Source organism: Rhinoraja longicauda, chromosome 1 (assembly GCF_053455715.1).
Source record: "Rhinoraja longicauda isolate Sanriku21f chromosome 1, sRhiLon1.1, whole genome shotgun sequence".
Classification (NCBI taxonomy): domain Eukaryota; kingdom Metazoa; phylum Chordata; class Chondrichthyes; order Rajiformes; family Arhynchobatidae; genus Rhinoraja; species Rhinoraja longicauda.
The window spans coordinates 125,481,457-125,507,176 of NC_135953.1; the positions used below are offsets into that span (position 1 = coordinate 125,481,457).

Here is a 25,720-nt window from a genome sequence, read left to right on the forward strand (position 1 = left end):
TCCCTTCCCACCCAAACCACCCCCTCTCCAGGTACCTTCCCCTGCAACTACGGAAGATGCAACATCTGTCCCTATACCTCCTCCACTCTGTCCAGGGACCCCGACAGTCCTTTCAGGTCACTTGCACCTCCTCCAACCTCACCTACTGTATCTGTTGTTCAAGATGTGGACCCTTGTACATCGGAGAGACCAAACATAGACTGGGCGATCGTTTCGCTGAACATCTTTGTTCAGTCCGCCTGAAACTACCTGATCTCCCGGTTGCTAAACACTTTAATTCTCCTTCCCATTCACACACAGACCTTTCCGTCCTAGGTCTCCTCCATTGTCATAGTGAGGTTAAATGCAAATTGGAGGAACAGCATCTCATATTTCGCTTGGGCAGCTTACACCCCCTGCCTCCGCTATCTTTAAGAGCTCTATCTAGCTCTCTCTTGAAAGCATCCAGAGAATTGGCCTCCACTGCCTTCTGAGGCAGAGAATTCCACAGATTTACAACTCTCTCACTGAAAACGTTTTTCCTCATCTCTGTTCTAAATGGCCTACCCCTTATTCTTAAACTGTGGCCCCTGGTTCTGGACTCCCCCAACATTGGGAACATGTTTCCTGCCTCTAATGTGTCCAATCCCTTAATAATCATATATGTTTCAATAAGATCCCATTTCATCCTTCTAAATTCCAGCGTATACAAGCCTAGTCACTCTAGTCTTTCAACATACGACAGTCCCGCCATTCCGGCAATTAACCTAGTGAACCTACGCTGCACGCCCTCAATAGCAAGAAAATCCTTCCTCAAATTTGGAGACCAAAACTGCACACAGTACTCCAGGTGCGGTCTCACTAGGGCCCTGTACAACTGCAGAAGGACCTCTTTGCTCCTATACTCAACTCCTCTTGTCATAAAGGCCAACATGCCATTAGCTTTCTCCACTGCCTGCTGTACCTGCATGCTAACTTTAAGTGACTGATGAACAAGGACAACCAGATCTCTTTGTACTCCCCCATTTCCTAACTTGACACCATTCAGATAATAATCTGCCTTCCTGTTCTTTCCACCAAAGTGGATAACCTCACATTTATCCACATTAAACTGCATCTGCCATGCATATGCCCACTCACACAACCTGTCCAAGTCACCCTGCATCCTCATAGCATCCTCCTCACAGTTCACACTGCCACCCAGCTTTGTGTCATCCGCAAATTTGCTAATGTTACTTTTAATCCCTTCATCTAAGTCATTAATGTATATTGTAAATAGCTGCTGTCCCAGCACCGAGCCTTGCAGTACCCCACTAGTCACTGCCTGTCATTCTGAAAGGGACCCGTTAATCCCTACTCTTTGTTTCCTGTCTGCCAACCAATTTTCTATCCATGTTAGCACCCTACCCCCAACACCATGTGCTCTAATCTTGCTCACTAATCTCCTATGTGGGACCTTATCAAAGGCTTTCTGAAAGTCGAGGTACACTACATCCACTGGCTCTCCCTTGTCTATTTTCCTAGTTACGGCCTCAAAACATTCCAGAAGATTAGTCAAGCATGATTTCCCCTTCATAAATCCATGCTGACTCGGAACGATCCTGTTACCGCGATCCAAATGTTCTGCAATTTCTTCTTCTATAATTGACTCCCGCATCTTCCCCACAGGAAGCCACAAAACTGGATGTTAAAACATGTATGTCACATGAGTAGCCAGTGATTATGATTTGTCCTGAATAAATCTGTGTTGGCCTACCCTAATTAATCCATTTTCCTCCAGACATGAATTCTTTTTTAGGGCAATAGTTCAAAAAACTGACTTAGGTTAAACTGCCAGGCCAGTAATTCCTTAGCGTTTCCTTTACTACATTTTTTGAACCAGGGAATAACCTTCACACTCTCCAGTCCTCGGGTACAAAGAGCAATGATAGATCATAATCAGAACATTTTCACTTTGGGAACATAGATACATAAAGGATAACTATACTAGACTAATCAGAAGAAAATAGCGTCTGAACTGACCTGATTCATCTTAGATTGAGTTACAGAGAGGGTTGATAAGAGTAGGAAGTAGATATTCTATTCTAAAAAAATGATAAGATGCTACATTACAGAACATAATATTAAAGGAACAAAATTAATTTGAATATGTGATGGGTAGACTGTGATAGTGAAAAGAAGTGATTGGAAATGATACTGAAATAGATAACTTCTATCTGTAAATGTCCTCAGAGTATGTGATAAATTGGTATCAATCTTGACAACATAGTAAATAGTGAATGCATTTAGATGTGAGATTTGATCTTTTGTTAGTACAAATCTACTCTGGGATCAATGAATTAACCTGACACTAAAATGTTTAGAACATGAAGATAGAAGAGTACAGCACAAGCACAGTCTCTGCCGAAGATGATGCGAAAATCAACTGCCTGCACATAATCCATATCCCTCCGTTCCCTGCATATCCATGTCCCTATCCAAAAGTCTCTTAAATGCCACTATCATATCAGCCTCAACCACCACCCCCTGTAGCACGTTCCAGGCACTCACCACCCTCTGTGTAAAAAAACCTTGCCTCACGCTTCTCCTTTAAATTTTCCTCCTCTTATCTTAAAGCCGTATCCTCTGGTCTTTGTTTTTTCTCATGAAAGGTTCTGACTACTCTATCTATTCCTCTCTTCATTTTATAATTTTATATCTATCAGCAGATGGAAGCTGCCAGCAGATTCATGTTGACGCACATTTTGTATCATTTTTGTTCTCACTGGCACTGCAAAGGGACGATTATTGATGGATTCATATTTGTTGCTAAAGTTTCTGTTTGTCATTAATGGTGCATGATAGGAATTATCTTTTTCTCTTGTTCATGGGCTTTGGAGAAGTCAGTATGCAATTTGCTATTTTATAACAGTTTTAAATCAGACGGTCCAATTGGTCACGATTTCTGATTATTTTAAGCCTTGTGTTACATCCCAGGAATGCCCTGTTAAGTTTCTGTCTATTCTCTAATTTTAGAATTGTCCAATTTATTACATATTGCACTGACAGTTTTTTTAAATCAAAATTCAATGTAATTGCTCCCATTGTGTTAATTGATATGCAGAAAACACCCAGACTGCTCACCTGTCAGTATTTTTTAATTTAACTTTTAATCATAACCTGGTCATTTCCTGCGACTTCAGTTGAATTCCTTCTTGATATCATTTGTCTTGAAAATAACAAATAACTCTGAATGAGTTAAGTTCAAGCTTGTTATTGACAAAGTTTTAACTCCAATTCATTGCTATGTTGAATCATTTGATGACTAGACAAATCTTAAATTATCAAAGCTGCTATAGTATATCAATATTCTTATGGTTCAGTTAGAGCCAATGTGTATAATCCTTTAAGAGGTTAATTTGTCAATTCAACATTTCCTTGTATCAGTATTGGGAACTGTTAACTTGCAATTAAGACACTTGGATTTAATAATTATGATCATTATTAATTTTTATTTAATGTACTTAAGTGGTCAACTAGGAACAAATTAAAGAGCTTTCGACAGACAGCTAAGTTCTTTGAAGGCATATTAAAGATCAGCAGATGCATAAAACCATTTCAAGTAAATTAAGAAATCTATCCAGAATTGTAGAGCTTTCTGACAATTAATCTCATTTAGACATTCAATCTGTTGTTAGAGAAATTAAATTACCATTTTTATTGTTAAAAAAGTAGTTACTTTTATCAAGAGATAACCCGTGGTACATCTGAAGCATCTTGTGATAGATAAGGTGAGGAAAGAACTGCAGATGCTGGTTTAAATCGAAGGTAAACACAAAATGCTGGAGTAACCCTGCGGGACAGGCAGTGTCTCTGGAGAGAAGGAATGGGTGACGTTTCGGGTCGAGACTGAAGAAGGATCTTGTCAGTCTGAAGAAGGATCTTGACCCGAAACATCACCCATTCCTTCTCTCCAGGGATGCTGCCTGTCCCGCTGAGTTACTCCAGCATTTTGTGTGTACCTTGCAATAAGGTGTGTTCTTTGTGATCGTGTGTGAAATCAATCATATTATCAATAAACTCATTAGAAGTATGTTAACCAATTGAATGGGTTGCTTGAATAGAGATAATAGATCCAGACAGATTGGGTGTCTTGCTGCTGATAACAAGAAGATGCAACACTGTTCAGTGAATATTGTAATAAAAATCGTATTTCTTTTTTACCCAGATAACTGCTTGAACAAATTAATTAGCAATTCTATGGAAAAACATTAATTAATCTAATTTATACCCCAAATTGGCGATTAAATAATTTACAGCAATAATGTCGTCATTCTGTTTTGTATGTTTTACAAAATTACTTCACTAAAAGCAAAATATTAAGGCAGTTTGTGTGTGTGTGCGCGTGCGTGCATGTGTGTGTATTAACCTCTCCACGTGGAAATAATCCGGGTATTTTCAAACAGAAATGCAGAAGATGCAAGTATTAATGCTGTCAAACACAAATATTGAACTGGAGAGGAAGAACAGGAATTAGTGAAGCCAGGTACTCTCACAAAAGTATCCAGACAACCACTTAAATTGCCAAGGAATGAGGGCTACAGATGCTGTTAAATAGGATTAGCAGAAAGGATATTTGATGGTCAGCATGGATATCTTGTGCCAAATGGTTTGTCTCTGTTCTGTTACTTTCTAGTATTCATTTAGTATATTGATGCCAGAACAAAAAAAAAGTGGCATTGGTGTGAACATTTAATGCATTCATTAGAATCATAAAAGAGTAAATCCTTTCATAAAATGTAGGATATTAGTCATACTAATACTAATTATGCAAATCGCATCTAATTTATGAGTGTACATTTTATTAGAAAAGCCTTTCATTATCAACATTTCAAGGTATCATTTAGTTAGGAACAATTATGTTAATTGGATTTAATTTACATGTACAAATTAAGTTGATCACAAAAATAGGCTTCTTCTATAACTCATTTTTGTGAGAATTTCTTAGAAATGCTTGGAATATTTTTGTATGTTTTATTACATGCATATGAATAAAAGAAGTCCTGAATGATACTCTTTTTCAATTCTTCAGGCGCTTAAGGTGAAGAATGGAAATATTATGCTTTGGACATGTGTCGGCATAAAACATGCTCAGGTCATGTGTTGAAAAGTGCTTGTACTTGATTTTGTGTTGTGACTTAAGTATGTGAAGTATAATTTTTATTCAAATTGAGTATGGCTAGTAATTTACAGTATTTCCTCGAAATCATTAAAGCAAACAAATAATGGCATCAAAAATACAAAATGTGGATATTATTATTTGTTTGCAAATCCCTGTTTAATGCTGTCGAGAAAATACAGTAAATAAATCATAATTTTAGGAAATTCATAAAGCCATTTAATCGCATACTCAAAATCATGGATAAGATGGCATATTTATTTATAATATAACGGTTTATTATATAACTGATGTTATACATCATAAATTATACTAATTTTCTTGAACAAAATATAGGCATGGTGCCATTACATTGTGAATAGGACAACATATTCAAAAAGAGGATCAAATTGGTCACAGACAACTTTAAAACCAATAGTTTTCCCTCAGTTATGTATAAAGTAATGGATTTGAAATTGTTCCATGCCTGGAAATACATAATAAAGTGGTGAACCTGCACATACACCTCATTAAATCTCACCGATTGTATTTGGTTTTCCTGATGTAGCCTTTTTTACATCAGCAGGACCTAACATTCACCTGGTGACTATTTTGCACTGTGCATCCAAGGCATGCTGAATCTCCTGATTGTTAACCATTTTAACTCCCCTTCCTCTTAACATACTGACCTTTTTGTTCTTGGCCTTTTCCATTACCACGGTGACGCCACATCCAAGCTCGAGGAACAGCATCTACTTGGTAGCATACAACCCTGCTGTATGAACATTGAATTCTAAAATTTTAGCTGCACCCTCTCTCTTTCCTGCAAGTCTCGCCCAACACCCCACCCCACACACCAGCATGCACCTATTTATCCCACGATCTCCTCTAGTCACCCTGGTCTTTTCCCTTTCTTTGTACATTCATCTCCCAACTCCGTCCCTCATTTCCCCTACCCCCCCGTCTCATTCCAACTATATCCCATCCTCTGGTTTTACATTTCATTCCTCTCCTCATCTGACATCCTTTGTCTCCTTTTCATCTCCAGCCTTTGTTACTTACTCCATCTATCTGGCAATCAAACCCCCCTTACCCGGATCCACCTATCACTTGCCAGGCTTTGTCTTGCCCCCGTCTCTCTTTTACAGCTTTCACCCCACTACTATAATCCGTCTGAAGAAGGGTCCTGACCCAAAACATCACCTGTCCATTCCCTCCACAGACGTTATCTGACCCACTGAGTTCCTCTAGCACTTTCCTTTTTACATTAAACGCTGTTCAGTTCAATTCACATTCAAGTAGTGTAAATTTAACTACCAGAGAGAGTATTTGATTTTTTTCCACCCAGAGAGGGATTTAAATCTGGAATGCACTTCCTTGCTAGATGAGGTAGGTACTCATCTAACATTTAAGAAGTATTTTGGGGAGCACTTTGAAAGTCGTGGCATGAAAGTCATGGCCAGTGCTAGAAAATGGAATTAGTGTGGGTAGATAATTGATGGCCACGAGTGAAATGCAGGCCCAAGGGCCTGTTTTAGTATTGTACAAATTTATGACCATGATTCTGACTTTAATAAGCATTGCCCTCTGTAGTCACCTGTAAAGAGACTCAAGTTGATTTTTTTGATTTTCAATCCTGGGATCATATATTTTACAGCAATAATTAAAAGAAAAACCCTCATAAAGGAGCTTATCTCCCACAGATATGAGAATCCCCACTCAGTGGAGCAATACACAAATAAAGCTTGACATGCTCACAAAGATTGTTATAGAATCATGGAATAATATAGCATAGAAACAGGCGCTTTTAGCCTAGCCTCAAACGTTCCAACCACAATGCCTATTTACACAAATCCTATTAGCCTGCATTAGTGTCATATCCCTCTGTGCCTTTCCTATCTAATTATATGTCCAAACACCTTTTAAACATATCAATTGTACCTCTCGCTATCAACTTCAGTGGCAGCTCATTCCAAATATTCACCCTCTCTGTGAAAAGCCTACCCCTCAGATCTATCTATATATATATATACACACTACTAAAACTCAGATCTTGTATATATATATATATTTGTATGTATCTATATCTCTCTGAGATTTTGAAATTTAGTTGTGGACATGTGGACCTGCAGCCAAAACGGTCAACCATAGCGCCACAATTTTAGCGCCACCTTAATCATTCCTCCCCTCTCCGGAGGGGAGAGGAGAGAGTGGGGAAGGAGGGGGTGGAGGAGGAGAGAGTGGGAGTGAGGGGGAAAAGGGGGGTGGGGAGAATGGGGGTGGGGGGGAGAGTGGAGCTGGGGAGAAGGGCAGGCTGGGGTGAGGAGGAGGGAAGAGTGGGGATGGGGAGAAGGGCAGGCTAGGGTGGGGAGGAGGGAAGAGTGGGGATGGGGAGAGTGGCGGTGAGGAGGAGGAGGAGGGGTGTGGGGAAGGGGACAGTGGGGGTGGGGGCAGGGAGAGTGGGGTGGAGGGGGTGGGGGAGGAGAGAGTGGGGGTGGGGAGGAGAGAGGTGGGCTGGGAGAAGGGGGGGTGGGGAGGAAAAGGGGGGTGGGCGAGAGTGAGAGTGGGGGGTGGAGGGGGAGGGTAGGGGAGGAGAGGGTGGGGGTGGGAGGGAGAGTAGGCCTGGGGAGGAGAGGGTAGGGGTGGGAGGGAGTGTAGGCCTGGGGAGGAGGGGGAGGGTAGGGAAGGAGTGGGGGTAGGAGGAAGAGTAGGGCTTGGGAGGAGGGCAGGGTGGGGTGGGGGGGGAGGAGGGCAGGGGAGGGAATGGGGGTGGGGAGGAGGGCAGGGTGGGGTGGGGAGGAGGGAAGAGTGGGGGTGGGGAGGAAGATTGGGGTGGGGGGGAGAGTGGGGTGCGGGCCGGGAGAGTGGGGGTGGGGGAGGGGAGGGAGGTGGGGGTGAGGGGAGGGGGAGGGGGGAATAGGTGTGGGGAGGGGGGAAGGGGGGTGGAGGCAGGGCTGGGGGGAGTGGGGTTGGGGGCAGAGGAGGTGCAAGTGGGGGTGGATTAGGGGGGGTGGAGTGGGTCAATGGGGGGAGGAGAGGGGGATTGAGTGGAGGCTTCAGGGTGCTACACCAATACAGGAGAGGCTTTGGTTCCAGGGCTCACTCACTGACACCCTCTCCCCTTCCCTCTACCCTCTACCCCCTCTACGAGGAATGGGCCCAACGGGTCCACTTGGTCTAGCCTCCTTTAAAATTCTCCCTTCTCATCTTAAGCCAGTACCTTCTAGTTCCAGAATTCCCTGTCCTGGGAAAAAGATTCTGACCATCCTATCTATGATTTTCTAAACCTTTTTAAAAGCTCATGCTTTAGCCTCCTACAGTTCCAATGAGAATACACCAAACCTACCCGATCTTTCCTTATAACCAGTCCTTCATGCCATGCAAGATCTTGGTGAATCTCTTCTGCACATTATCTTTTGATAACACACCCTTGCTATAGATAGGCAACCAGACTTGTACACAATACTCTAACCAATGTTTTGTGCAGATACAACATGATGTCCCAATTCTTATACGCAATGGCTCAGCCTACCTCAAGAATGTCAAGAATATTTAATTGTCTTTTGTACTGATATTGGAACAATTAAATTCTTACCTGCTGCAGTTTAACAGACCCATTTATGTAATAACACTCAAATATATATATATATAACAGTAAAAAATACAATAAATTAATAACCTTAAGACCAGGTAAAACATAATAGTGCAGACCAAAGTCCATCGTGCAAGCAAAGACACAGTATATAGAATATCATAGTTTTGGGAGGAGTTGGCTGCGCCTAACGGCTGCGGCTCTCTGGCAGTCTGTTGTCTTTTTTTCTTTTTTTTTGTTTGTGTCGGTGTTGGGATGGTTTTTGTTTCTGTTTTTGGCTGTGTATGTGTGGTGGGGGTGTGTGGTGGGGGTGTGGGGTGGGGTGGGGGGGTGGGGCGGGGGGAAACCTTTATTTTATTAGGTCTCTTCCCCGGGGCGCGGCTCGGCTGCGGGCCTTAACATTGCCGGCGCAGCTCGGCTGCGGGACGTTTCAGTGCCCGGTGCGGCTCGGCTGCGGGCCTTAACATTGCCGGCGCAGCTCGGCTGCGGGACGTTTCAGTGCCCGGTGCGGCTCGGCTGCGGGCCTTAACATTGCCGGCGCAGCTCGGCCGCGGGACGTTTCAGTGCCCGGTGCGGCTCGGCCGCTGGACTTAACATCGCCCGGTGCGGCCGCGGGACGTTTCAGTGCCCGGTGCGGCTCGGCCGCGGGACGTTTCAGTGCCCGGTGCGGCTCGGCCGCTGGACTTAACATCGCCCGGTGTGGCCGCGGGACGTTTCAGTGCCCGGTGTGGCCGCGGGACGTTTCAGTGCCCGGTGCGGCTCGGCCGCGGGACGTTTCAATGCCCGGTGCGGCTTGGCCGCTGGACTTAACATCGCCCGGTGTGGCCGCGGGACGTTTCAGTGCCCGGCGCGGCTTGGCCGCTGGACTTAACATCGTCAGCGCTGTTCGGCCGCGGGACGTTTCAGTGCCCGGTGCGGCTCGGCCGTTGGACTTAACATCGCCCGGTGTGGCCGCGGGACGTTTCGGTGCCCGGGGCGGCTCGGCCGGGGGGCCTTCCATCCCCTTGCGGGGGCTGTGCGTGTCGTTTGCCTCGGTAGGGGTCGAGCTGCCTGTCCGTGGGTGCGGGGGGAAGAGAGGGGAAGTTTTGTTGCCTCCATCACAGTGAGGGGGTGTTTGGAGTCACTGTGATGGATGTTTGTGTTGGGGTCGGGTGTCCTGTGTTCTTTTCTTTTTGCTGTATTTTGTGTGACTGCTGAAATTTCGCTCGGTGTTGTGCCGAGTGACAATAAAGTGTTGTTATGTTATGTTATGTTATGTTTTGAAGTAAGTGCTGTGTAGTGTTCAAGAGCCTAATAGTTGCAGGGAAGAACCTGTTCTTCAACCTGATGGGCACGGTTTTCAGTCCTCTGAAGTTTCTTCTCGAAGGTAGTAGCAAAATAGGAGTGTGGCCTGGGTAGTGTGCATCGTCGATGATATTGGCTTTCTTTTTGAGGCAGTACTTCCTCTAGATTCCTTTGATGATGGGGAGATCAGTATCCATGATGGACCAGTAGTCTCCTTCATTCCTGGGCATTTGAGTTGTCAAAAGTTTGAGTTGCCTAGTTATCAAACTAGGCTGTGACGCAACCAATCAGTAGGCTCTCTATCATCTCTAGAAGTTCAACTTGTTGAAAAATCCTCAATCTTCTAAGGAATAGAGGCTTGATTAGCTTTCGTTGTGATCTGCACTCAGGACAGTTCTTCAGAAACATGCACGCCTGGGATCTTGAAGTTGTTTACACTCTCCACACCTTCCTGTCGATGAAGATAGGTTTGTGGATCCCTGACTTTTCTCTTCTGAAGTCAACAATTAGCTCCTTGGTCCTGCTAATGTTGAGAGCAAGATTATTGTTCTGGCACCATTCAGCTGCCCTCCTGTACTCTGACACTTCATTACCTATTATTGGACTAATAAAGGTAATGATGGACTAATAATCAGCCTTCCTACATGAAAGCCTTTTGATTCATCGCCCATACAATGGATCGGGAAAACTTAAGAGGGGTGAGTCTGGAAAGCTGTGGGTGAGCCATGTCTTTGTGAAACAGAGTACACAGCATTCTATCAACTTCTTATGGGCAAATAGAGGTTTGCAATGAAGTGCTGACCTTGCTGTTTCTGACTACATACCAAAAGTGAATACATTTGGATGCACTGTAATCATGACAGTGAAGATGTTTAAGTGGTCCAATGTTTATAAATATCAAAATGATGTGTGAACTTGGAGCTGATAGTGCTTCCTTGCATTTACTGTCTTTGTCTTTCTTCATAGTGGATATCTTAACATTTAAATTGAGCTGACTGGCTCCCTTTTTACGTATGATTAGTTTGTGCTAAATCAGACTCAATTTCACCCATTTCAAAACTCAAACAGACACCATTCTGTGCACCATTCACATGGCCATATCTGATATTTTTTCAGCGTGTTGCAGTGCACCTATTAACACATTTTTTGGAACCAAGTCTATGGATATAAACGATAGCATTATATGGTGGTCAGTCCAGTTGGTTCCTATCATGGTGGAGGAAATGGTGGGCTAGATTAATTTTGGAGATACAAGCACAATTCTTTGAATAGACTTGTCTTGAACAATGGGGCTTCAATGTAGTATTTGATGAATTGGATTATAAAAATAATTGGGGTGTGCTGATATATGGTTATGTTTCCTTTATTTTTGACTGTTTTATTCTTTTTTATCTTCAAGCAAGTGAATGTTTTGACAATAGAATTTAATGGTATAACTTGGTAAGTGCACGCTGTTGTTGAGGCATCAACTTTGAATGATTTGGGCTAACTTGCAACTTTCTGTCTTGATCATTGAAACATTATTAAAAAGTGCAGGGTACCATTGATGAATTGTGGTTATATTAAATTGTGCTTATATTAAAGTAATTCTTCTTTTGAAAAAAAAGCTAGTCCAAGTCTTTTTGTAGTTTGGAGGATTTATCTATCATTAAGACATTTAAAATGTGGATTGGAAAACGATAGTAAAATTCTTTTAATTATGGCAAAAAATACCAAGGATGTGGGGAAAAACACATAGTTTTAACTGGCATTTTATTGGATTGTTCACCAAACTTAGAGCCTGTGGAAATTATGCACTCATGGGAAACAATTTGGATTCCATCAGAATCACATAATTTTACTGTGCTAGAAGCAGGCGTTTTCATTCATTCCCTTAGCAAGTAGGGAAGCTTTTTTCGTGTTCACAGTACAGGAGCTTTTTTCAATCGGCCGATTGTATATCTCATGCCTGAGAGCTACGACACTCCATGTTCTGTGAATGGAATAATTACCACCAGACTATAATATTACCAAAGATTATCTTTAATTCCTATCATGCTAATTCTCCAATCCATTAAAAATCATTTAGCCCATTTCTCTCAGGCAGAGTCTAGAAGCTGTGAACGTAGAAGGTAGAACAATACAGCACAGGAACGGTTCCTTTGGCCCACAATGTTTATGCCAATCCTGATGCCGAGCTGAACTGATCTCATGTGCTTGCACATGATCCATATTCCCTGCATTTCCATGTGCCTATCCAAATGTCTCAAATGCCACTATTCTATCATCCGCAACCACCACCCCCAGCAGCACATTCCAGGTATTCTCCACCCTCTGTGCAGAAAAATCTTGTCTCGCACATCTCCTTTAAATTTTACCTCCACTACCACCTCTAGCAATGTGTTTCAGGCCCCCACCATCCTCTGTGTTAAAAACTTGCTCCACACATCTCCATTAAACTTCCCCCTCTCACCTTATAGCTATGCCCTCTAGTGTTGAACATTTCCTCCATGGGAAATAGGTTCTGGCTGTCTACGCTAGTCATGCCTCTCATAATTGTATATACTTCTATCAAGATGATTTGGTACCTATGGTTTGTTTATGGAAAGCCAATGTTAAAATTAAATGTGTCTCACACCTGCTTGTATTTGATAAGCTGTGTAATTCAGCTCCCTATTCAGGACTCTGTAACGTACCCATGAAACTACTTGTTTACCACTCATTTTGTAGCCAAACAACTAGTCAAATATCCGGTCTCTCACCTTGCTCCATCTGTGCGTTCATTAGTGACTAGTCAAACTAAGAAATAAAATATGTTCCTATCTCACTGGGCTTGAACTCCAGATTACTAATTTCATGAAATTCGCTTGAAATAAGTATTTATAGCACGTGTTAAAACCTCTGTTGTCTCTGGCTGATATGATGGGCAGAATTTTAATCTGCATTCCGGTGTGTTGTAGCATTTGAATATGAACTAATTTTAACTTAATGGTGGTATCTTAATGTAAATAACCTGAAGTTAGATTTAGGTTAAATAATTAAAGATCCTGCAACATAGCACATAAATCATGCATCATTTTATAAGCACCTAAAGCCAAGTTTCATTGATTTACAGATTCCATAGCAAGTTTGTTTCCAGAACTGAATGCTGATATGGGGAAGATTAAATACATTCCATCTTAACCAATTATAAAACCAAATTTTTAGCATTTGACATGGAATGGAGCAATAGTATTGTGCAAATCATGTATGTCAGCATTATAATGAATTGAAATTTCATTCACTAAATCTTAATAATAAAATTAGCATGCACTTGTCTACTATACGTTAATGACCACATTGGTGCTGCTCCCTGCACTTAGAATTTGAAAATGTCATTACCTTTGCTGCCATTTTCCACCCAGCTATAACACTCACAAAGTCCATTTCTAATTATTTTTTCCCTTTTCTGAATCTCTTTGTCACCATCTCTATAGATATGCAAACCCACACACTTCTACAGCTATCTTAGTTTCTCCCATACTGCCTCCTGTAACACCTCCATTCCATTCTCCCAGTTCCTCTATATCCTTTGCATTTGTTCCAGTGATGAGACTTTCTACATAGATACCTCTGAAATTTCTTTCTTCTTCCCTTTGGTTCCCTTTGGCATGGCTTCCCTTTCTGCCAAAGTGGACAAAATCATTAACCACAATTTTTCTTTTTGTGACAGCTGTCTCCGAGACAGAACAAGAACAAAGTTCCGCTGGTCCTCACCTTCACATTCAATGGACCATCCTTCTCAATTTCTGGTAGCTCCAACAAAATTTCACTGCCAGCCACATATTCTTCTCCCATCCCCTTTCAGCATGTCAAAGGGGTCATTCCCTTCTTCCTTCCCCAAAACTGGTGCTCCTTCCTATGGCACTTTCCCATGCAAAGAAATGCAATGATTATCCTTTCGACTCATCTCTTCACAATATCTAGAGACACAAATGGTCTTTCTAGATGAAGCAACAATTCAATTGCACATTCTCCAATATGTATTTGGTGTTCACAATATTGTCTCCCCTACATCAGATAAACCAAACTCAGATTGGCTCTGTGCAATCCTCGGGAGCGGCCTTGACCTACGAATTTCCAGCCACTATAATTCTTCATCCCACACTTACTCTGTTCTATCCGTCTGTCCTCCTATACTGTTACAATGAGGCCAATACAAATTTGAAAAATAGGTCTTCATCTTCTGCCTGTTAACAATGCACCCGTCCAAACTCGGTATTGAATTTTCCGGCTGAGTGAATATTTGGCATGCTTCAAACTAGCTATTTACGGAGCTTATACAGATTCTACCTTCGATTAAAGTGACTGAAGTAGTTTCATTGTTCACTTTTTAAGGAATTAAAATTCACAATTGTAATAAGCACCCACACCTCTTTTATCTGTGCAATTGATTATTATATGTAAAAATAGTTGAGAATAAGAAACTTAATACTAGACCAGAATGTTCTCACTGTTGATGGAGGGGGAATTTTAAACAGGGAGACTATTTCCTCAGACTTTCCATTCTATTGCAGCTTTGACAATTCTCTAAAGTAAGTTGCAAAGAGTTAAAGAGGAACTGCTTCCTCTTACAAATTGACCTATTTTGCCATCTAGTGGCAAGTCCATCGAGCTATATTTTCTTGTTGAGGGAATGTATGAATGAAATATATCTGATGGTGGAAAACCGTTCGAAAATTTTGTGTGTGAAATGAGTGAATGTAGCATTAAAACATATTCCGAATTCTTGGCAGGTGATATTACATGCGCACAGTAAAGGGACCAGAGCTTTGGATGGTTTCCTTTCATTCTGTGGCGTTTTTAACTTCACAGCATGGATTTTCTTTTCATTTTGAGAGGATTTCTACCTGGCAGTCAAATCGATCTACCAGCCGAGCTTCTGCCCTGACAGGGTACAGACTGTAACTTGTGCTAGTGGGCAAGTAGTGTAACAAAATCCAATGCCAAGTTGCAAGCCCAGGTGACATCCTGGTGAATCTCTTCTGCACTCTTTTCAACATATTGACATCCTTCTAGACCATAACTGCACATTGTACTCTTAAATGTGGCCTCACCAACAACCAAACCAATGAAGGCAAGCATGCAAAATGCCACCTTCACCACACAGTCCACCTGGCTTTTCAGGAACTATGAACCTCTACTCTCAGATCTCTCTATTCTGCAGCACTCTCCTCCACCTCAATTCCTTAGCTTCCAAGATCTTATCCTCAGTAAAAAAACATGAGAAATATTAATTTAATATAGTTCCCATCTTCTTCATGACCAACTACACAGAGATGGTCATGCTAATCTTCGAGGACCTATTCTTTCCCTAGCTACCCTTTTACTCTTAGCACTCCAATAGAGTTGACATTTGTCACTGAAATTCTATTACATTCTTTGAAAAATGTTCATAGTTCAAATAATATGAAGTATTCACTTCACATCTTGTGTTCTGAGTTAATTCTCCTTAACTCTCTGTTTGCCAATTTCATCAACAATTGCACATTCTGTGGCAAATAAACTGCAAGCTGCTGCTGTCATTCTCTACAACAAAACATCTGATCTATCGTTAAGATTAAAGAATTAAATTAAGTACATACCACATAGTTGCTTTCATTGTTGATGTTGCAGGTTTTTGCCACTAGAGTGAGCATGTTACAAATGTTTGAACTCTTGCAGCTGAAAGCCATTATTGACTGATGCAGAACTTGAAGATTTTGACCCTTTTAACTACTTGAATTTTAAGTAAAATCTGTTGTTTAATTATTATACTTCCAAAAAATGTGACATTTTTCTTGGAACAACGTTCCACTAACACCATCTGGCTCATTCCACCACCTTTCAGCAAACTAATTTTGATTCCAAGCAACAGCTCACCCTGGATCCCATGTGATTTAACTTTACAAACAAGTCTATCATGCAGCACCTCATCAAAGACCTTGCTGAATTACACATAGACAATGTCTACCACTCTGCCCTTGTCAATACTCTTGGTCATTTACTTAAATAACAATGAACTATGTGAGTCAGGATTTTCCACGCACAAAGCCATGCTGACCATCCTTGATTATGCTTGTAGCCTTGCAGAGCCAGCATGGTTTTGTGTAGATGGAGTCAGTGGAAGGGAGGTTGGTTTGCAGGGTGGTCTGGGCTGCGCCCACTTCTCTGCAACTTCTTGCAGTCTTGGTTGGAGCTGTTCCCAAACCATGTTCTGGTGTATCCCAACAACATGCTTTCCACGGCACATCTGCACAAGTTTAGTTTCTAGTTTATTTTAGTTTTTAGTTTTACTTAAACTTTTAGGGATACAACGTGGAAACAGGCCTTTCGGTGAACAGAGTCTGCACTTTTCTTATCCGGGTGTTCCATGGATGTGGGTAGGATTAGGGAGATGGCATCAGCCTGTTGTGACGGTAGACGAACCACAATGGATCAAGGATGCTTGGTAGACTGGATTTAATGCGGCCCAGAACCAGCCTCTTGAAGCACTTCATGATGGTGGATGTCAAGGCCACTGGACAATCATTGCTGAGATCTTGCTTTTGTTTGGCACTTGGATGACAGTAGTCTTCCTGGGGCAGGTGGGTAACCCAGAATAGACTAGGGAGAGATTAAAGATGTGCATGAACACTTCCGCTAGTTGGACTGCGCAGTTCCTGTGGACTCCATCTTGAGCTGGTTGCTTTCCATGGGTTCACCCTCAGGAAAGCCGATCTAAGTTATGCAGCAGTGACCCTGGGATAAGGCAGTACCTACACTGTGATTTAAAGCTTGTTATAGAACTGTGTTGGAGCATTAACTTCCCTGTTGTTGCAAGCCCATTACTCCTGGCTGCACTAACCTGTGTTGGTGAATCCTGGTCAGCAGGAATAGCGGGAGATAGGTAATGGGCTCCAGGCATTCATTAGAGAAAACCTTTTCCTGGCATCTGGCTTCATAAAGCACTTGGTGTAAGAAAGAATCTACATAGCAGATTGAAAACGTGGCACGACCAGCTCTAAATGCAGCTCTCATTTTTTGCAGCTTCTGCCTTTAAGGTTCAGGTGTCAGGCAGACTCATGGAGAGACTGTCCTTCATCAATCAGGACATTGGTTGTGATGACCAATGATCACCCGTACACCCCTACACACAAGGGACAATTTACAGAAGCCAATTAACCTGCAAACCTGCATGTTTACTTTAGTTTAGTTGAGGGATACAGTGCGGAAACAGGCCCTTCGGCCCACCAAGTCGATGCCGACCAGTGACCCCCACACACATATGCTATCGGACACACACTGGGGATAATTTACAATTTAGCCAAAGATAGTACAGGTCTCTTGGCACTGTAAGGCAGTAACTCTACCACTGCGCCACTACCGCTCAAACATGGAGGTTGGTGAGGTCTTTTGGAGACATGTCAAACTTCCTAAGCCTTCTAAGGAAGTAGAGGCATTGGTGTGCCTTTTTGGCCATAGCTTCGATGTGGATGGTCCAGGACAAATTGCTGGTGATATTTATCTTCATCTCTGTTCTTCATCTGCCCAGGTCTCTCACTGTTGGGAGCAATTTTCCAACCGTTCACATCATTGCAGCATCCACTCATTCAGTGCCAATGTATTGTGGTATACCCTTTTATGAACTGGATGCAGAGACTGCACCAGTGAGGCTAAATGCCTGCAGCCACAAGAACATCAATATATTCAATAGTGAACATTGCACATTATTATTGAAATTGTCCACATGATCATTTCTTTGGATTAAGAGTATCAGGAATGACTGCAATGCTTACTTTAATGAAAAAAACAGAGTAAATTAGTTGGTAACTAAACACTATTCATTACATACCTTGATTGTTGGTTGTCTGGGCTCTAGATAAGAGGAAATATCAAAGGTAGACAAAATTAATTTATTTCATAACTTTTCCAAGGTTATTCTAGTGAGATTTTGAAAATACAAATTGAAATCCCTCCTGTACAATGCATAACTTTGTTGCTGTTCGTCACTCGTTCTTGAGTAAGACATGACATCTAATCTAGTGTTGTGATGTGCAAAAAGATGGCTGATTAGACCAATCTGGACTTGAAAGCATTCCACACAGATGGCAAATGCTGTAGCATCAGAGATTCTTGACTTTTGAGATTTGCTTTACCTCTTTGCTTCTTCATTCAAGCTTCCTCATCACCTGAGGTGATGAGTGAACCCCGATTTTTATGCAGATTCACCAAAAAGGACAATCCAATGCTTGTATCCCAGTGGTGTGTACCCTTTGGATTGAAAGTTTGAAAGATACAAGCATGGATACAGCATGGAAACAGACCCTTCAGCCAACCAGGTCCACACCAACCATCGATCACTCCCCATACTCTCGGGGCAATTAAGAGTCCAATTAACATACAAACCTGCATGTGTTTGGGATATGGAAGGAAACCAAATCTCCCGGAGTAAACCCAATGCGGTCACAAGGAGAACGTGTAAATTTCACACAGGCAGCACCCTGTCAATATTGAACATGAGTTTTTAGCGCTGCGAGGCAGCAACTTTACCAGATGCGTCACTGGGCCGCCCCAATGTTGAAACTCTTCAGGGATTTTCTAAAATACTCTGAATCACGTTTTTGTCCAATGCATGATTGTTTGCATTGTTCAACATAAAAGTAGCTACTTTGGTCTTCTGTCACCAAACATTCTTCTGACATGACCAAATCTGTGACGTTTTGTTGCAAATGAAGTTTGTCTGGGACAGAATGTATGTGTCTGGAATCTTGCCTTGCCACTTGATATGAAGTTTTCTACATAGATTAATCATGAGCAAGTGGTTAAGCAGACTGACATATCTCCTGTATACTGTTCATGTCTCATAAACACTGAGCGAGGTGAGTATGACAACAGTGTAATATACCCTGAACTTGCTTTTTAGGCTGATTCATTTTCATTCCCACACTTCAATTCTTAGGCTTCCAAAGATAAACTGGCTATTGTATGGTCTGGCTTTTGCCATCAATGTTGACTAATTTTGAGAGAGTGCTGCCAAGGTATGTGAATTTGTCCACTCCTGAAACCCTCTGACGATGCAAAGGATGTTTGATTCAGTTTGGTGCAGGTTGGTGCGTAGTTTCTGTTTTGTTTGTGCTAATTGTCAGGCCAACGTTATCGTAGGCATTGGCAAATTTTCTTAGCTTTCATGCAGCTAGAAATTTGCAAATTGCAAGCAAAGTATAATTGTGGATGATAGATATGGGGTGCAGAGAAAGCGTGAGAATAGATGTTTCAAGCAAGGAGTGTAACATGTGGTCCAAGTGGAAAAAGAATTTAAGAGTATTTAAGAGTATACGTTGAATTTAAGAGTATTTTCTAAATCTAACAAATGAAAAATCAATATTTTATTTATATAGGGAAAATATACTTTTCTCTTTCTTTTGCACAAACGTCAAGGCTACTATAGTGGAGCAAATTCTGAAGAACATCTGCACCATGTATTTCAAACCTAGGTGGTATACATTGTCACTAAACATTAACAAATTGTGGCCAATGCAAAGGCCATATTAACATGTACATGGAATGCCTAATAGGTGCATGAAATAAAATCAAATTATTGATATTAGTCACTTTATCAAATAAACATCAAACTGCATCCGCACTTGAAATTCACAGATTAATAATGGCACAGTGTCTGATGGTAGAGGAAAATTCGCCTTGTGCATGTACAGTTTTACGGATGTTTTTCTGCCTATAACATTATATGAAATATTGGCTGATAACAGGTTTTTTCAGGGAAACACCAAGCATCTTGGAGAACAATGGGAGAATATATCTTCATAAACAATAAGATGAGAAGGTTGAGAGATAATAGAAAGGATAAAGTATGGTATCACAAAAAGCTGGAGTAACTCAGCGGATGCTGCCTGACCCGCTGAGTTACTCCAGCTTTTTGTGATATCTTCGATTTGTACCAGCATCTGCAGTTATTTTCCTACACAAAAGGACAAAGTATGGTGGTTTGAAGTGGTTGAATCCAATAAGAAATCAATACTGAAAGAGAAATGTATAGGATAAGTTATGATTAGGGAGAAGAGTGAAAGGAGAGCGAGAAAAAAATGGTAATACAAGAAAAAAATGAAGTCTTACATGTTAAAAAACCTCCAAGAACAATTTTCAATCTGAAGGAATATAACAATTGTATGGTTTCTGAGAAGGCAGTTGATTGCTAGTGAATAATAACTGGCAGGCCACTTAAAGGCTAAGTAAGCAGTCATTTTAGACATTTAACTTTCTGTGAGCAATTAATGTGTAAATGAAAAAACTTCATGAAAATTATTGAGCTAATTGAGTAAATTGTGACTTCACAATTCATAGGCATCTCTTCCTTGCCACAAGCTGATGACAGGTTCACATTAATATGCTGTGTATCATTCACACACTATTTTTCTCTTATTCTGAACTCAGTTTCAAAGGTAGACACAAAAAGCTGGAGCAACTCAGCAGGTCAGGCAGCATCTCGGGAGAGAAGGAATGGGTGACGTTTCGGGTCGAGACCCTTCTTCAGACTGATGTCAGGGGAGGGGACGGGACAAAGATGGGATATAGTCGGAGACAGGAAGACTAGTGGGAGAACTCAGTTTCAAAGAGTCATATTGCCAACCTCACTTAATAAATTGATTTTAATTGTAGAATGTGTGTTTTACTAATCACCTAACTAAAATAATGCTTTTGCTTCATTTGAGAGTGAGCTTACTGTTTTGCTCGTATTTCTTATTGCCAGTTTGAATTAGGCTGACTGAAATGAAAAATTAACGACGGTGCATTCTTTGTCTTTGTACATGAAAATGTCTCTGTAGCATTGAATAGTTCAACCATTAGTGCAAAATTATTAATTATCAAGATAGGGATGTGATGCATTTTTGTCAGCTTAAAAATCTTATCTGCTGAGTTATTTTTAATTTAATATCTATACGAAATTATGGAACTCCTGGTATCATGAAGTATGATTTGCATATACGCCCTAACTTGCATCTGCACCTCATCTCTGTGCTTGATGATCTATAGAGACTCTCAAATTTAAAATATTCATAATTGCTTTAAAATCTTTCTGTTGTCTCACTTCACCCTTTCTCTGTATTTTCCCTTCAACTGATTTGTGACTTTTTCCCCCCTTAACATCTTCCCTCCCCCTCCACCCCAGAATCTCGCCAAATTTATCAGAGATAATTGTTATGTAGAGGAAGGCTTCCTCTTTCTCTGAGGCAGCTTTCGCAGAGCAGAATCGGTTTTGGTTAAATATTTTAAATACTTAAATATTTTGGTTTCTGATATTCAGCTAAGGTTTCTGTAAAGTAGTTGTTATATGGTGAATAATACTGATGCATGCAGAGGCAAGTGTTGGCAGTGTTTGAATGTGAATCTAAAGATATCAATATTCCCATATGCTTATATTCACCAACCCAATATAACCTGCAGAAAATGAAAGGTGTTTTAAAAAAAGATGTTGGTAATATTTCTTGCAATGAGAGATATACACAATGGAACAGACAAGTGGGGACATGTTCTACGCAGGTCAGATGTAAAGTGAACGCTTTCTTCTCTCATCTTTTCTTTTCCTTTCCCTTATTGTGTTTTTAAAACTATTTCCATATTTATTTTCCTTTTGCACTGACTAGAAGACCTCTATCCTTCTTCATCGCCTCTGAATAACTTATCTTTCTCCTTTATTATCACTCCACTATGCCCCACAGACCTATAATTTGCTTGTCATTATTTGATATTCTACATCAGAAACAGTACTGTTTAAATAATTATCAATGGACTCTTTCCCATGTATTTATTGATGTTGGTCTGGTGAAACAGAATTCCAGAGTAGTAACTGATTTGGGTCCAGGATGCACAAGAGACTGCACATTGTGTAGCAAGAAAAGGAGAACAGCTCAAGGAACTCTGCGCATCAGGCAGAATTTGTAGAGGAAATTGAATAGTGAATGGATTGAGCTAGACTGAAGGGTCTCAATCTGAAACGTCGAATGTCCATTTCCCTTCGCAGATGTTGCCCATTGTCTATTGTCACTCACTGAATTCCTTTAGCAACTCCTGTTTTCAACTGATTTGGGTCATGTGGCCCCTTAATTGGCAGCTGCTTCAGCATCTTTGAGTTGGGATTTGAAAGATACAGCAAGGTTATACAACTGCTTAATTTTCTTTGAAGAACACCACTCAAAAAGTTAAATTAACTTTTTTTTCCTTTGAGGAGCAGCTAACAATGTAATACTTTTTCTTTCAGGGGATTATCATCACACCATTATTACTACTGTTGTTTGTGAGTACCTACCATTTCATATATTTGCAATGTTCCAAAAATGTACGATGAAACTGTAATGCCCACAAGGTAATACTATTTTTTGTCTAAGCAGTGTAAGTACTTGGTCTGGAGCAGAGCTCACATCTTTTTTTCTTGCTGTTCCTATAGTTTGTTTACATAATCTTTATTTGATTTTTATTACTTTGTATTTAAATTAAATAAAGTAGTTGAAAATATCATAATATATAAAATATGCTAATTAAAAAGTTTATATTTAAAAAATTCTCAACTACAAATGCTAAACAAAATGTTTTGTTCATCATATAAAATATGTGAGATCTGCATTTTCCAGTTATTTCTTATCAGCCATTCACTATCATAAAATCTTTTTGGTTAGCCTTAATAAAAGCAAAATTAATTATACTAATAACTTTTATTGTGCTAATTATAAAAGCTAATACATCTTGCAACTAAATTCCAATTTATCAAGGGTTGAGAACAGTGGAATACGTTCAAGGATTTGCACCTGCTCTTTTGAATGTATTTTAAGTGCTAAATTTCTCAGTGTTGAAAGAACAAATTCTGAAAAAAAAGGACAAAGATTTTTTTTAACTGTTGAAAAGGGAAGATTTTGGAATTTATATTCAGATGGTGTGACTATCAAAGCAGAGGATTTTGTAGACCATGCAAAATAAAGGTTAAATTACAACCATTTGGCCCTTTTATGAGGTTGGGGAGAGAGGGAGGAGGGGAAGGCATAACTTAGCACTGGTGCAAATGGATTGTAGATTTGTCAGGATGCTGCCAAGACTGGACAATTGTAAATAATGACAAATGATTAGGAGCTATGAGAACTGTAATTTCTTAACTTTCATTAGTTAAGAAAAGACTTAATGAAAGACTTGATAAAATAAATAGATTGTGGTGATGTTATCTCTATTGCTCGAGGAATATATAAGGTTTGTGAAAAATCAGGAAAGTTAGTTGGGGAAAAAAAGGAACAAATTAGGCTATGCTAACTAACACAGCTGACTGATATTAACTTCTCTTTTGAGTAAGACCTGACAGGCAGGAAATGACCAGGTCTTGATGGTTCTTGGGTGCCTTCAGTCATAGGGCCTGAAAGGGTGCAAACCTCTGGAAATGTATGGTTGCCAAGCAGAGTAAGAAAAGCTGTCTCCAACACGCCCCTCCTCCGATGAAATACTTGAAACATGATTTATCAAAAGTTATTTGTCATATGTATCATAACTAAACTAACAATGAAATTCTTACTGCAGTTTTCCAGGTACATTAAATGCAGTAACAACAACAAAAAAACAATACAATAAATCATCAATTATTCTAAGTAAACCAGACTATGTCGGAGTAAAAACAAAAATATGTAGAGCAATCATTGTTGTGCAAACTCCGTAGTGGTTTGTTGCTGATGAACGTAATTTCCTGTGCTCCTCTAAAAGTAACATTGCATATGGAACAATGTCCTGCTGTGTAAGGACTTGTATGGAAAGAACATGGTCGACGTGTGTTCAGTCAAACGTCTGGACTGCAAAGAAACCACCAGTAAACGGTCATTTCTTTATTTTACTCTGAACAAAATCAAGTCCCCCCCTTTCCTGTGCCCCAGCCTGAAACACACCCATTTCTCCCGCTATCTTTCCATCAGCTCCCTTCCTTGCCCATCCACCTACATCCCTTCCTCTGGTTTCACATGTTGCTCCTCATTCTACTTATTTCACAACCTTTTGTCTTCTTTTCACCTCAGATCTTTGTCTACCCTTCTGGCAATCAAATCCCCCTCACCTCTATCCATCTATCACGTGCTAGGCTTTGTCCCTCCCCCAACACTCCTCCAGCTTTCTCCCCTCCCCACCCCCCCCGCCCCCCACTACAATCAGTCTATAGCCTCCCGACCCAAAACATCACCTTTCCATGTTCATGTTCTCCAGAGATGTTGCCTGACCCAGTGAGTTAGTTACTCCAGCATTTGTGCCTTTTTTTGTAAACCAGTATTTGCAATTCCTTGTGTACACCTAGAATGTATGCAAGTGTAATATACTGAAGTTATTTAGTTGCCACCTATTAAATGTACAAAACCTGGTAAATCAAAAAGAAATTAGCTTAATTTCTTGCATGCCGATTTCCATTTTTGATATATAAACAAAATACGGGTAATGTAAAATACTTCGCTCTGAAATTCAAGAGTAACCAGAGTGTCAAATGATAAAAATTTAGATGCTGAAATTAAATATGTTGATGCAGTAATTTGTCATTTTATAAGAATTGTTATACAGCACATATACTCTCCTTATTAATTACTCTAGTTTGTAAAATATATTTGTGTGTAATTTTATGTTTGAATGCATGTGTTTATACTAATGGCGCCATGGCTCTTAAAGAATCTACTTCATAAAGAAGGTAGTGAGTTTCTTTTTTTTCTGATCTTTACGTAATTACTAGATAGGTGGGTGTACAAATTGAGGATAGTGTGTTTTGATTGTTTGCATGTATAGTTTTTATTTTCATTTTTTGTGATTTTTTTATTTTTTGATTGTGCAGCTGGGATCTTCATCTGCAGTGCCATTTTCTTCCATTTTCTCTCAGCTGTTCATGACTGTTGTAGTTCCACTCTTTATAGGGCAGGTAAGCACAATTACAGGTATATTTGTTTTCCCTGTGTGGCAGCTTCTCTAGTAATGATGTTGTTTCTCCAAATCTGAAATGTGAATGTAGAGATGTGTTGTGCAACAAATCAAGCAGAAATAAAGTTACTGGTTTAAGTAAAGGTTTACCTCATTTTTTCTAGATTTTAATAAATATGTTCTAAACCAATTTCAGCTTGAGGAAATCAAACATCCCATTTAAGAACTCCAAATAACTATTTAAGTCATGGTAATCTTTCTATAAGTATAATTATTTTTTGATTGAAATATACAGCATGGAAACAGGCCCTTCAGTCTACCAAGGTCATGCTGAACATCAATCACCCTTTCACACTTATTCAATGTTATCTTGCACTTGCATCCATTCCGTACACACTCGGTACAATTTACAATGGCCAATTAACCTCCAATTCCGCATGTCTTTGGGACTTGGGAGGAAATCGGAGCACCTGGAAGAAACCCATGTGGCCACAGGGAAAACCTGCAGACTCCACGCAGGCAGCACCAAAACTCAGGATCGAACCTGAGTCTCTGACATTGTGAGGCAGCTGCTCTACCAGCTACCCCTAAATTATAATTAGCACAAAATATATAATTATTTCAGAAATATACTGTGTACCAATTTTTAACTAATCATTAAACCAAAAGTTAAATAAAAAAGGCCAAAAAACGCTGAAGCATCATGGACAGGTATTTAATAATGAGCTGCATCACGCTGATGACTAGCCAAACAAGATCCTTGGGAAATACCTGCATGCTGCAGTGTGTCTGTCAGCATGTTCTAGACTTCTGAT

The 25,720-nt window shown here is 40.5% G+C and overlaps 1 protein-coding gene across 4 annotated transcripts in view; it reads left to right on the forward strand.

Moving 5' to 3' along the window:
• slc10a7 (solute carrier family 10 member 7) overlaps positions 1-25,720 on the forward strand; it is a 121,044-nt gene that overhangs the window by 61,325 nt on the left and 33,999 nt on the right. For 3 of the 4 annotated variants that reach the window (XR_013547707.1, XM_078406143.1, XM_078406153.1), the window contains 2 exons: positions 22,246-22,281; positions 24,823-24,906. Coding sequence is in view for 2 of the 4 variants with exons in the window: in XM_078406143.1 (XP_078262269.1) it covers positions 22,246-22,281; positions 24,823-24,906 (120 nt within the window). In the remaining 2 variants the exon portion in view is untranslated. Of the gene's footprint in view, positions 1-22,245; positions 22,282-24,822; positions 24,907-25,720 lie in introns of those variants that run through there. The other variant, XR_013547708.1, reaches the window with a different exon arrangement.